At 39.8% G+C, this 13,012-nt stretch overlaps 8 protein-coding genes across 8 annotated transcripts; 5 read left to right on the top strand and 3 right to left on the bottom strand.

Annotated features, from left to right (window-relative positions):
- JH06_3938 (60S ribosomal protein L10) lies at positions 1–387 on the bottom strand (the record flags this gene model as incomplete). Its single annotated transcript, XM_014670345.1, has 3 exons — positions 1–234; positions 261–333; positions 383–387. Coding segments are annotated over 3 exons (312 nt in total), but the record flags the coding sequence as incomplete, so codon positions are not given.
- Positions 388–1,209: 822 nt separating this feature from the next.
- JH06_3937 (hypothetical protein) lies at positions 1,210–2,772 on the top strand (the record flags this gene model as incomplete). The annotated part of the gene is given in 2 exon segments (XM_014670344.1): positions 1,210–1,259; positions 1,272–2,772. 2 exon segments carry the CDS (start codon positions 1,210–1,212, stop codon positions 2,770–2,772), a joined length of 1,551 nt encoding a protein of 516 aa, XP_014525830.1.
- Positions 2,773–2,830: 58 nt separating this feature from the next.
- On the bottom strand, positions 2,831–3,424 carry JH06_3936 (peptidyl-tRNA hydrolase mitochondrial; the record flags this gene model as incomplete). The annotated part of the gene is made up of 3 exons (XM_014670343.1): positions 2,831–3,143; positions 3,207–3,249; positions 3,280–3,424. The coding sequence occupies 3 exons, from the start codon at positions 3,422–3,424 to the stop codon at positions 2,831–2,833; spliced, it is 501 nt and encodes a 166-aa protein (XP_014525829.1).
- Positions 3,425–5,505: 2,081 nt separating this feature from the next.
- On the top strand, positions 5,506–6,763 carry JH06_3935 (AGC protein kinase; the record flags this gene model as incomplete). Its single annotated transcript, XM_014670342.1, has 7 exons — positions 5,506–5,577; positions 5,610–5,813; positions 5,843–5,971; positions 6,002–6,154; positions 6,184–6,376; positions 6,404–6,581; positions 6,610–6,763. The coding sequence occupies 7 exons, from the start codon at positions 5,506–5,508 to the stop codon at positions 6,761–6,763; spliced, it is 1,083 nt and encodes a 360-aa protein (XP_014525828.1).
- Positions 6,764–7,011: 248 nt separating this feature from the next.
- On the top strand, positions 7,012–8,054 carry JH06_3934 (palmitoyltransferase; the record flags this gene model as incomplete). Its single annotated transcript, XM_014670341.1, has 5 exons — positions 7,012–7,040; positions 7,076–7,122; positions 7,154–7,646; positions 7,677–7,763; positions 7,793–8,054. 5 exons carry the CDS (start codon positions 7,012–7,014, stop codon positions 8,052–8,054), a joined length of 918 nt encoding a protein of 305 aa, XP_014525827.1.
- Positions 8,055–8,420: 366 nt separating this feature from the next.
- Positions 8,421–9,943, bottom strand: JH06_3933 (alpha-mannosyl-glycoprotein 2-beta-n-acetylglucosaminyltransferase-like protein; the record flags this gene model as incomplete). The annotated part of the gene is made up of 4 exons (XM_014670340.1): positions 8,421–8,900; positions 8,930–9,218; positions 9,249–9,535; positions 9,566–9,943. The coding sequence occupies 4 exons, from the start codon at positions 9,941–9,943 to the stop codon at positions 8,421–8,423; spliced, it is 1,434 nt and encodes a 477-aa protein (XP_014525826.1).
- A 251-nt stretch (positions 9,944–10,194) lies between these two features.
- JH06_3932 (hypothetical protein) lies at positions 10,195–11,553 on the top strand (the record flags this gene model as incomplete). The annotated part of the gene is made up of 7 exons (XM_014670339.1): positions 10,195–10,266; positions 10,299–10,419; positions 10,453–10,546; positions 10,579–10,633; positions 10,664–10,783; positions 10,814–11,383; positions 11,413–11,553. 7 exons carry the CDS (start codon positions 10,195–10,197, stop codon positions 11,551–11,553), a joined length of 1,173 nt encoding a protein of 390 aa, XP_014525825.1.
- Positions 11,554–12,477: 924 nt separating this feature from the next.
- JH06_3931 (protein disulfide-isomerase) lies at positions 12,478–13,012 on the top strand (the record flags this gene model as incomplete). Its single annotated transcript, XM_014670338.1, has 2 exons — positions 12,478–12,621; positions 12,654–13,012. Coding segments are annotated over 2 exons (503 nt in total), but the record flags the coding sequence as incomplete, so codon positions are not given.

The following is a 13,012-nucleotide window of genomic DNA, read 5'->3' as shown; positions in this document are numbered from 1 at the left end:
AGAAGCGAGGAAAGCATCATACTTCTTGGCCAGCTTACGGATCAACTTCTTGTTCTTGTTGAGATTGGTGATCTCATCAACGTTCATGCAGGGAATTCCTTCCTTCTTGCAAATCTGCTCATGCTTATCGTTCACAAAGATACAGACATCCATGTGAGAGCGAGTAGGATTAGGAAGCTGGAAAGAACCAGAGAAACGCTTATCCTTGGCAGGATCAATCTGCTTAAGAGTGACCTGAACTGAAGCTTCTCTCCATCAACCTCGACCTCCTTACCAGCAGAGAAGTCAAGAAGAGTGTCCAAAGCCTTGCTCAGAATTTCGCTGTTAACCTTACTACAAAATGTGAGAAAAAGACATTCCAATGAAGAATCAAACAACTTACCTCATTTTTAAAACAATCTCTGAGTCTTCCTTCCACAAATACGAAAGGGCTTGAAGAATTAGATCCTTCTGATGATTGGTTGAACGAATTCAGAGAGCGGTTAATGTATTACTCCAAGCTTGTATAATTTTCACCATTATTCTATGTACTTTGCTCTATATTGATAGAAATGATATTAAAGTCGTGCAAAATAGATAACTGCTTCAAAACTTAATAGTGTTTAGACATCTCAAAAAGTGGCGAACCTTGTGTCTTTTAGAGTACCTGCTATTCAGTATATGGTTCCTCACGAGAAGTAACTTAATAAGCAGAATACCAACGAATAAACACTGTGAATCCATTTTGCAACCCTCTATTGAGCTTCTATTCATACTCTCTTTATCATAATGTGATTCCCTCTCATGAGCCTTAGATGATCTCTCTTCACAACAGAAATCTTCCCTCTCTTATAACAAATGTCTGAAAACGGTATGTAGTTTGAACTCTAATATGTGTTTGTATGATTCGTTAGGTGTATTGAGGTTCTTGTTCTTACTTTGCTGTAGATAAGGTTGATGCTCCTGTGGAAGTTGTAGATGCTCCTGCTGCAGCTGAAGCTGCTGCGCCAGCTACGGAAGCTCCGGCTGCTCCTGTGGTGGAAGAAGCTCCTGCTGTTGCTCCTGCTGCTACTCCTGCTGAGCCCATTGTTACAATCCCATCTCGTGATGTGGTTTCTATCCCTGCTGCTGCCCCTATGCCCGAGACAAAGGTGATTGATGGTTGATTGGATAATTTGTTAGCCTGAGTTTGAGATCAGTGTGACGAACCCTACTCGTATTGCTGATGGTATGTCTTCGTATGTTGTGTACACGGTGAACACAACCACAACGAATCCCAAGTACAGCTATAGTCAGTGCACTGTAATTCGTCGTTACAGTGACTTCCTGTGGCTTCATGACATTCTTGCCACGGATTATCCTTATGCTATTATTCCTCCCATGCCTGAGAAGAACACGATGAACCGTTTTGAAATCGATTTCGTGGAGAGTCGTCGTTCTTCTCTCCAGTCGTTTGTTCGTGAGGTGTGCACACATCCTCTGTTGAAGGAGAGTAAGCGTCTGCGCTCTTTCTTGACTGCTGATGATGAGAAGTTTAACGAGGAGAAGGCTGAGACGAAACAGTCCCTTCGTGAGGAGCTGAAGGGTAACCCTATGGAGGCTGGAATGAAGCTGCTGAAGATGGTCGGAAGTGGAATTGGCCGTGTTGGATCTCAGGTGCAGAAGACTGTGGAGAAGCAAATGGGAGGAGAGACTCCTCTGAGCAAGGAGGATGAGAAGCTGGCTCGTTATGTGGAGTACATGAATGATTTGTCTGTACAAGTGGATTCATTGGCAAACCATGCTCAGGAGTATATTGATTTGCAGCGTGAGTACGGCACAAACCTGCTGGATGCTGGTGTTGCCCTGAATCTGATGGGTCAGCTTCAGCAGGATGTTGTGGGTGATGCCATGCGAAGCATGAACGATGCCTACGGAGTGCTGTCGCAGCTGTGGGGCGAGAAGTGTTCTCGTGAGCAGAAGGCCTTCGTGGATCCGATGCGCCGTCTGTTGCTGCTTCTGAACGAGGTGAAGGTAACCATCGGTCGTCGTTCTTTGATTCTGTCCAACTATCAGGATGCTTACAATGGACTGAAGAAGGCGAAGGCGAATCTGAAGAAGATTGTAGCTACTCCTGGCAAGAGCGCGAAGAGAGCGGCTGCTGAGGATGAGATCGAGAAATACAAAAAGAGAGCTGGTAAGCTGAAGAAGAAGCTGAATACAATCACTGAGAAGATCAATGAAGTGCTGGAGGAGTTCCGTAAGCAGAAGATGAGTATGATTCGTAATATGGTTCTGGATCTGCTTCAGGTGGAGTGGCAGTACAGTAAGCAGATGGCCAATGTGTGGCGTAACTACGTGCCTGAGCTGCAGAAGGTGAATATGGAAGAGGCTGAGAAGGCTGCCAAAGAGTTGGGTCTGGCTAGTGTTGATGAGAACCGTGTACGCGACCTAGGTGAGGAGGAAAGCGAGGAAGAGGAGAGTTCTGAGGAGGAAAATAGTTCCGAGGAGGAGAGTGACAGCAGTGATTCCGATAAGAAGCCCAAGAAGGGTAAGAAGGCTGCAAAGAAGAGTAAGAAGGAAGAGAGCTCTGAGGAAAGTGAGGAGGAGAGCAGTGAAGAGAGTTCTGAGGAGGAAAGTGAGAGTGATGATAGTTCTGAGGAGAGCAGCGAGGAGAGTTCTGAGGAGGAGAGTGACAGCAGTGACTCTGACAAGAAGCCCAAGAAGGGTAAGAAGGCTGCAAAGAAACCTACCAAGAAGAGCGGAAAGAAGAGCAAGAAGGCTGATTCGAGTTCTGATTCAAGCTCTGATTAAGCGCTTAGCAACAAGGTTTTCTTATATATTGCTTTGTATCTTGTTTATCCTAAACAAGTTAGAAATGTTCAACCATGTTTTCTTTCCCCTTCCGCCGTTGTTTTACTTCCGAGCGGTGTCGTTTATCTTCTACCCACTTTTGTTTTACCTTCTCGTTTACTTCTAGAAGTGATTGAAGAGTTTCATTCCCACCTGTCTTCAGTTTCCGTTCCTTTGGAGGAACAGCAGCTTGATTGACTCGTTCCTGGATCTTCTGCAACACAATTTCACGGTTCCGACTTTGGGAACGTTCCTCATTCGCAGTAATTACAAACTCTCCATCCCCATTAATATTATTTCGTTCCTGCTTAACAAATCGATCTTTCACATCTCTAGAGAGACATTCATCCTCCTATCAGTACCTAGGTAACCAGGACGCCGAATAAACATTGAACCGTGCTTCTGCCTTTGTATTCACTTTATTCACATTCTGTCCACCTTTCACTCATCATTATCAACAATTCCGACCTGGACCAGGTGAACGAACAAAAGAGATTGAAATAGCATCTCTAGGGACTTGAATGATTGAACGAATGAATTGAGTCCGAAGTACTGTTGAAAGCGCAGTTTTGGTGTGCAATTCATTCCTAAAAGACTGATAGATTCGATTCATAATGATATAGGAAGAAACAAATGTCAATGGTACAAATCAAGAAAGGAAGTGACTCTTCAAACAGCCAGTTCTCCTCGCTCTTCTAGAGTTAAAGGCATCGCAGCCGTTCCTAGCCCATACGGATTGTTGTCATCCGGAAACACCAAGATGATTTCTCTTTCCTGTTCAATCGAATCACCTTCTTTCCTACACATTGCCAGATATATTGGCTACGTACATCCATCTTGTCAAGATAACCGAAACAAGAACAACAAAGTCAGATTCATCACTCACGCCTGTCAAAAAGATCGTATTCTTATCTGAAGGGATTAATGTTCAGAATGAAGGAAAACAAAGAAGATGACAAGAGAGGATATAGAATGAGGATCACCGATAACAATAGTGTATCGGAGAGAGTGGCTAACAAAGTCACAGCAACTCGACTTTGATTGACCTGAAGTAGAGGGAAAAGACCATGACGAATCAGCATAAAGCCCAAGCGAAGCCACAATAAGATGCGGATGATATAAGCATAGCGGTACTTCTGGAATCTAGATAAGAATAAAAAGACAAATATACGTAATATGCGTATAAGGATTTAACCCATCTCGGAAGATACGTTCCATTCGTAACCTCGTCTTGAAAAGCATAACTACAAATAACTACGAAAGAAGAATCCAACAGGAATCAGAAGCTATCATGTCAATAAATAAGAGAAGGAAAATTCCCAAGCACATCATGTGATAAAACAAAGATGCTGATGTTTCCATGTTGAAGATCAGCATAAATCCATCCGAACAATAGACAAGGATACCCAGAATGTAGTAGCGAACCCATTCCGAAAATAGCAAGGAAGTATAGATTACGCACCATCCCTTAGAAAGAAGAAGAAAGAAAAACAAATCAAAAGTTGTTGCTAGGAGCTGAAGACAAATAACAGCCAATCCTCCATAGTAGTTACCTACACCAAAATTGTCTGCTACTCCTTTGAATGTGACTGCATTAACACACGAAGAGATCTAGTTGTTGAGAAAGTTGGTATATCTACCATCTTCAAAAACAATACACCTGCAAAGAACTTGTGAAGAGTCGACACGCTGCTTCCATAGTATAAAAAATAACTGAAACAGCATAATAGCAAAAGATTGATTCCAAACGAAAGCCAATATACAAGGACAGCGAATCGGTCACTCTCTGAGAACGAAAGCTGGAATTGGGACTATGTAACATCAACAGGATAATGAATACACTCCCAAGAATTCGATAGCAGAAGAAGTCATTCTCTTCATAATCATCACAATTCAGGTTGGGAATGGGTCCACAATTCTTCTGAATGGACAAACACTCACTTCGACAAGCTCTCCAGTAGGATGCATCTATCGATGAATTCACCCCACCGATCCATACAGGCATATGGTACAGGACAATATGGGTAAGCATTTGTGCAAACAAAGTTGAGTAGCTTTTGGGAGCAAGAGGAAGAAAGCGATATCTGTTGTGTATAATTGTTATACAAGTTCTATAGATTAAAAAGTAAGAAGAATAGTACTGTGACCATCTGTTCTTGTGTATCAAGAGACGCAACACTTGGCGCATACGATGAAGGATCTCTGTTTTCGGTAGAAATAACTCTTGCCACACTCCATGTCACAGATAAACACTGTGTGTTTGTATGAAGAATGGTTGAAGACTCATGACAAGTGAACTCTTCTCCATTAGAAACCCTTATAAGGAGCAAAACATACAGAAGTGTCACACCTAAGATAACCATTTTGTGTTGTTTGAGGCAGGAAGATATTTGCAGATCCCAATCAATAGGAGCTAACAAATTGATTCGAGTATGGATTGCCATAGAATTGATTCGATTTCGTAACAGTCATTTGCGGATCAAACAGACTTCATTTTATACTGTAGTCATGTTGGAGTTTCCAATACGGATACTAAATCCTTTACCACATAATTGCCACTGCAATATCACTCATTCTCCGTTGCTATCAGGAAAGATGGGTTGTCAGCAGTCTAGGATAACACGATATTCTGAGCTGACAGATGAGGACATCAAGTTGATACCTCTTGTTTTCAGAGATATGAACCGTAAACATATGAGTCCAGGAGTAGAATACTGGTTTCGAACCTGTTATATTCAAGAAGGAACCATTCCACTGGATGTTCATGTTACATACAATATCGATGATTTCACATATAGGGAGAAACAATCAATCTCGAGTATGTCTGTGTCACAAAATACGGTTATTATCCTGCTGAGGAGACACGAACAACCCAAGATGCTTATTCACTTTTACCTATTACTTTCAGTAGCAATAATAAGGAACTGAATGGAGTCTTTTTGGGTGTATTTGACGGACATGGCGAGTATGGTGGTGAATGTTCGATAGCCTGCAAAGAATATGTAGAACTTTATAGATGATTAATATGTAGATGGATCTTGTGATGTCTACAAGACATTCGTTTGACTCAGAACAGAGTGTTGGAGAACTCATATCAAATAGTTTAGAAGAATGTAACAAACAAATGCATGATAAGAAATATACTGGCGGTTTGGATGATGTATCTTTTACCAACAATTTTGAGTTCTAGACAAACAGTGGTACTACAGCTATTTGTGTATCAATTATGGATTCAACAATAACTTGTGTTAATGTTGGTGATAGTCGTTGTGTAGCTGGTTATTGTACTTCAGATCAAGTATTTGCATTTCCTCTCTCCATTGATCAAACTCCTGTACGAGATGTAGAACTGGGAAGAGAGATGAACCATAGGATGAACGTTCTCGTGTTACGGCGTATGGAGGTGATGTTTTTACACTTGCCGATCGGATGCCTTCGGATAATCGGCTGATGCATCATGATCATCAGAGTTACTCTCTTGATGACCCTCCTCGAATCTATTTGAAGAATTGTGGGTATCCAGGTGCTGCATTTTCTCGTTCTGTAGGAGATGCATTAGCTGGTGGTAATCGTCTCTTAATCTAATACTTAGAATCTGTTGGAGTGATTGCTAAGGGAGAAATCACTCGCAAACATATTGTATGTGGGCTAAACAGTATCTTGTGTGGAAGTGATGGAGTCTGGAATTTTTGCACTCCAGATGAACTTTCATGCAGCGTACGATATTCTACAGACCTTGCAAAAACTGTAGTGACTTCAGTTGTAAACATGTACTTTTCTTCGATTAGTTTGATGTAGATTTGAACGATGGGTAAAAACTTGCGCTTCTTCCGATGACATTACTCTGTTGGTCCTTCGGTTTCCTCCCTTACCAACTTTGCCTAATACTTCGGAAGACTGGGACACAAGTCAGTTTGAAACAAAAGATTCTATTATATTTTCGCAAAAATAGCCTAAACCCTGTTTGTTTAGAAAGTAGGTAATTCGGCTTTGGGCTGCCGATTATTCGGTTCCGAATGCCCATTCTTTTTACTTGCATGATAGAACGAACAAAGGAAAATGCGGGTAATCAGTACCATCTTTAATTTGGTACGTACTTACATTCAACCTATCATCAATCAGTTGTACAAAAGGTACTATGCAGTAATGCATATGGTACTGATAAATGCGTCCCCAATTATTCAATACTTCTTTCGTAGTATGATTGGGATGTCTATTCTTTTCACATTGTTCAGTATTCGCATTAGTCTCGTTTAAACCGTAGTTTGTGTATCGATTTCGATCGTCTCAAGAAAGAGAATCGTCATTTATGTGTTATATATATTCGGAATCCTAAGGTTAGTGTTTATGATCTGGACTTCTCTTCGTGATCCCGGATATCTTGATCTCAACACAGAGAACGAAGAGAGTCAGTCTCTAATCAGTGAAGAAGAACGAAAGAAACAGAAAGCTGGAATCATTTGTTCTGATTGCTGTAGTCGACGCCCATTGCGCACATACCATTGTTCAAAATGCTATCGGTGTGTAATTCGTTACGATCACCACTCTATCCTTCTCAATCAGTGTATTGGGTACAATAATCAGATTCAGTATTCCTTTTTTCTTATGTTCAGTCTTTTAATGGATTATGTCTGTTGGTTTATCCTTATCCGGTATGCGAATATGTCCTTGTTGTTTGCAACGAAATCGTCATCCGTCTGGTTTATTGTCTGTTTTTTGTGTGTTCTTATCGATACCTTAAATACGATTTCTCTGGCAAAACGATTCATGGACAATATTCTTCTCAATCTCACCCAATATGAGGCTGATCATTACTATCGTATTGGATATCTGAAGTCGCATTAGTGGAGATGGATTAGTCGTAGAGATGCCAGTTTCAAGTTTTATAATCCCTTTTTCAAATCCACTCTGAAGAGCATTTTCGAGTTTTTTCATTTATCAGGAATTCGATGGTATTGTTTTGTTGCTTGTTGGAATATAGGTCGAACAATGATATATACTCGGTTTTGGATATTCCTGGATATGCTGACAAGCCGGTAACGACAAAATCCAATATGGTGGTAGATACAATCCGTATCATTTCTGGAATTCCTCAATCTCGAATGCAGGATATCATGGACGAAACAGAACGAAAGGAATCGAGTGAAGATAAAGAATCATTAGTTGTGTACAATGTTTGTAACAAACAGTATATTTATGTTTTCGTAACCGCATTTGTGTTTGAGCTTGTCGTGTCACAATAAGAATTGAAGGCGAAAAACCATAATGAACAATCGTACTAGCTTCTGTACAGGTACATAATCGTTGTGTGACAGAAATAGAATAGTCACAAATTGGCTGGACATCGGTTGAGAATAAACAAAGTCCATGGGTATTAAGTCCTGATGAGTTGACATAAACAGGAAGATCTTGGCCTACTTCATGTTCGCATCCTCTCTCACAAGGGAAGTACTGTCGAATGACTTCACAATGATTCAGAAATTGAAGTTGATTCTCGTTACATACGTAGCGCGAAGTAGTTGTTGAGATACGTAAGCAAGCCTCATGACAGGTCTCATCAAGGTTAGCAGTAACAACCTTAGAATGATGGTTGAAAAACACCGCACTCTTCAAATAAGAGAAAGAATCACACTTACAGCAGTTGGTAAAATGGACCATGCCTCACGACGATTCACAAAAATCAGAGGTCGATTTTTGTATTGAAGGAATAAAACTCCTTTGTGCATACAACGAGGTGACTTAGCAATATGCAGAATTGAAACATATTGTGAGTAATACTCCTCCGTCACCAGAACAACAATAACTTTAACATTCGGATCTGATTCAATTTTCACTAATTTGGAATCATCACCAAACGATAGAATCACTATTTCATTCTCATTATATCCTAATTGATGTGCAAGATTTGACCACGATAATTTCTCATTCACAGATACGTCATATTGCTTCTTCCCTGTAACTAACTCTGGTATTGAAAGTTGAAGATTCCTAAATACACCATTCTCTGTTGATGGATCTGAGAACAATCTAGCAATTGTCCTATCATAGTTTGATGCTAGAAGATATGAAAGATTCCCGAGATCGACTTCCTACAGTAATAAGAACACTCAACACATACGTTTGAATCCCGTAAGAAGGGCATCAAATGGAGAATAGAACGATCGCCTTGTTTTACAGTGGTTCCGATAGAGTTCTTCTGATGGAGAACACGGGGTAACGCTGGGAATAGACACTCTAATCCAAGCTCTTCTGCCCGAGTTCGGAGCCAATGATCCCATCCATTCGTAGTGAAGGTGACTTGAGTGATATTCCATACTCGGCGATATCCCTCATGATTGAAAAACATACCCAGATTAGGGAAATGCGAACCACGACGAATGACTGTTGGATCGGGAGTTTCAGCATATCTGTTAGTAATCAATAATTGCTATTCTAACGCATTGTCATTGAAAAGCGAAATACAGAGCAAGGTTGGATCATGATCAAGAATGACTGCAGTTTGGTTGATGAAGCTTAGAGCAGTTGGCGATACAAGCAAATCATCTTCTAGAAGTAGGACATGCGAGTGATTATGTTCTTCAAATAGAAGATGAAGAAGATGAACGTAATGACGATGGATTCGAAGAAATGGAGTAGCCTTATATGGAATAGATATATCATTAAACTCAACAACATTCACCCTCTTCTTTTGCGTTAGCAAATAACCAGCTGAATTGAGAAAGATCTATCAATCAATAAGAAGATACACAAAAACAGAATACGAAACTATATGAGGGCATCCTAAGGATACATAGATAGTGAATTCTTCAACCCCTTTTAGATTCAGGAGATTCGATAAGGAGTTGATGATAGACTCTAGTCTTGAGCATGCAACAATAGCAATAGCAGGATTGCGTAAAGGTTGCATCTCGAAGGAACTGTCATCCACCAAAAACGGAATACCTCCAAGGATTCGTAGTTTCTGCGGATTTATTTCAGATTCACTTGACTTCTGCTGATGAATCTGTACCGCTTCACCAGGTACAATAGGAGGAGCGGTAATATTGATATATTCATGATCACCACTACTTAGGGTAGTTGGTAATAACTGACTTGGCTCAGTTGGAATTGATTCCTGGAGTAGAATTTCCATAGACCTTTTTGGACTTATGTTATTAAGCAATACTAAACTTCTTGCGAATCTATATCAAATAAGATCATTCAAATCTGAACTCAAGTAACTTACTTAACATTCATACAAATGATGAAGGTTAGTATTGTAACAAGGAAAATACATATATATGATATTCTACTCATTCTGAGTAAACTATCAAGTGATAATAGTGTTTGATAACAATATTAAGAATAACTGCTGTATGTGCAATTCTATTCCAGTTAGGTATTATGTCTGAAATTATTGTATTGCAATTTGGAAATGATGCCAATCGTGTTGGTTCCCATTTTTGGAATCTCCAAGTAGATATCGTCAATCCAGTGTTTAGCTCTAGAATGAACATGTTCAATGGGAACTGCGGAATAAAGATTGTATTCAATTGAATCCAAATATATTTATGAGGGAAACAAGAGATGGTACCTTTCTTCCTCGATGTGTGATCTGTGATAATACCAGTAATAAGTAAATACCGTATGTCATATAAATAGTGGGCTTCGGTGAGATCAATCCTCAAACAGGAGAAAAGTCGTTGCTAGAGACGACAGAGGATGAAATTAAATCTGTTACATCCGTTCTTGACTCGTACTTTTCATGTTCATTTGATTGATAAGTAGTTCTTCCAAAGTCCAATACGTGGACCGCTATTCTACCCAGTCAAATATGTTTCTTGTGAATTCATTTCTTTTTCTTTAGGTTTAGACTCATTGGTCTCATGCATACGATTTTACATTCTCTCCTCATTCAATTGTTGAGATGAATCAGAATCGCTTATTCATAAATCCCATTTGTGATGTTGTCATGTTTGAGCAAGCCTTCCAAGTATTTCTTATTGTATTCATATTCCTGTAGAATAGACAGCAAATCGAAATCCTTCAAGAGAAGATTCGGTGGCAATTGGAACAAGCAGATGCAATCAGTGGTGTATTGCTGATAGAAGATTGTGCTCTTGGTTGGAATGCAAGTTCTGTCATATCAGATTATCTACATGAGGAAGGAGTCAAGGCTATGATTAGTATGGATATGATGAAGCGAACGAATTCATTTGACTCTCAATGTAATCAAGCCCTCTGTCTGATGGAATCGATTCGTCATAGTTCATTAGTCTCTTGTAGCACATCCTCTCCCGTGATGACAGCATGTTGTCTAGACTCTGCTTTAGCAGTGTTGGCCTGTATAGTCTGCCTCATTTATAGTTGTCGTCAGATGAATCACCGCCGTCTTACGATGCGACAGTTGATCAATCAGTATTCCTTAGGTGGAAAGCGTTGCATTCTCAATCTTTCTTATTCTACCGAGATTATTCCAAATCCTCCAGTTGATCCAAAAGAGAGTTATATTGGAAATCAAGAACCATTATTCTCATGGAAGAAGTTGTATGAATCAAGTCATTCTTCAGTTCCTGCAACAAGCTGTAAGATTGTAACATATCGATCTATCTTTGATTCTAGAGTATTGTTTCCAGAGTTTATAACAATAATATGAATCGAATTGTGTATTCCTGTAATTCAAAGTTCTTTTCAAATACGCTCTACACAAATCTATATCCTTTTCTCTGTATATTGAATTCTCCTTCATTCCAGAATCGTTAGTGATCCTCTATTACTTCCATTATCATCTATTGATATTCTACGACAAGAACAAGCTTCTATAAGTCAATCCTTACAGTGGTATGATAAAACAACAAATTCATTTAGTCCTCAACAAACTAAGATGACTGTAGGAATGAGTGGAGTGGGTAAGGAATAGCGAGAGGCTCATATCCCTATTTTTACGAGGATAGCAAATGAAAGAGATTCTGTGAGGTTACTTATGAATTCACACGACCATTTGCAGAAGAATCAAAAGAGTATTCAGAATTGGTTAAAAACGAAGTGTGTTGAGAACAGTAGTAGGGCTAGAGATTATTGGGAGGAGGTTCTAACAGAATGTGATGATGTGTCTGAAGGGGTATATCAGGATTACATGACACTTTAGAGGTTGTTTGTTGACGGTAGACACTTTGTTGATTCTAACTTTGATTCCTATGCAATACAGTCATATCGGGTTACATAGTTTTGTTTATTGAATCCTTAATTTCTCACAAAGCATTCTTATTTGGACGGTGAAATGTCTGGAGCATCATCCGTTTCTTGAATGAACAATGATATCATACAGGCGTCATCTAGTTGCCGGTTTTAATGAGTCTCATTCACTCTTCTGTCAATGAGTTCGGAAACAAAAAGCAATCAAGTTAATCAACTGTTTGGTGAATCTTATAGGTTTGCTTATACTATCAGCAATCACACACAAGTTGACGAATCTGACACAATGTCCTACTAGACCATGGAAATCACAGTCTGTTCCGACGATTTTGATTATTTGCCATTCATCCCATCACTATTCTATGTAGTAATACTATTGTCTAGTGAATCATAATTACCAAGAACCACTATACATTTGCATTTCTTCATCGTCTTTCATAAATCAACTTGTGAATTGTATGGATATTCTTTGTCTCTGCTCTCATATTGTAGATGAGATTTACTGCACTTCTGCTTATATTTGCACTCGCATTTGCTGAGTTCGCTGAAAACGATGGTGTTCTGGTTTTGAACGATGATAACTTTGATGAGGCTATCAAGCAGCATGAGAGCTTGCTTGTTAAGTTTTATGCTCCTGTAAGTGAAGTATTTATTAGATTAGCGTCTAGTGGTGCGGTCACTGCAAGAAACTTGCTCCTGAGTATGCCGCCGCTGCTAAGGAACTGAAGGAGCTTAATCCTCCTCTGTATCTGGCTGAGGTTGATGCTACCGCTTGCCCCAAGCTGAGCAAGAGATTTGCTATTAAGGGATATCCTACTTTGAAGTTCTTCAAGAATGGAAACGCTGTGGACTATGATTCGGGTCGTTCTAAGGAGGACATTGTAAACTACATGAAGAAGAAGTCTGGACCTGTGGCTGTCACCTATGCTACAAAGGAGGAGTTGGAAGCTGCTATTGATGCTGTTCCTGTAGCGATTGTTGGATACTTCGAGAGTACGGAGTCAGAGGCTTACAATAACTGGTATGG

Source organism: Blastocystis sp. subtype 4 (genome assembly GCF_000743755.1).
Source record: "Blastocystis sp. subtype 4 strain WR1 chromosome Unknown seqid_0289, whole genome shotgun sequence".
NCBI lineage: Eukaryota > Bigyra > Opalinata > Blastocystidae > Blastocystis > Blastocystis sp. subtype 4.
The sequence above is the reverse complement of the archived record's forward strand: the minus strand, read 5'-3'. Positions and strand labels throughout refer to the sequence as shown.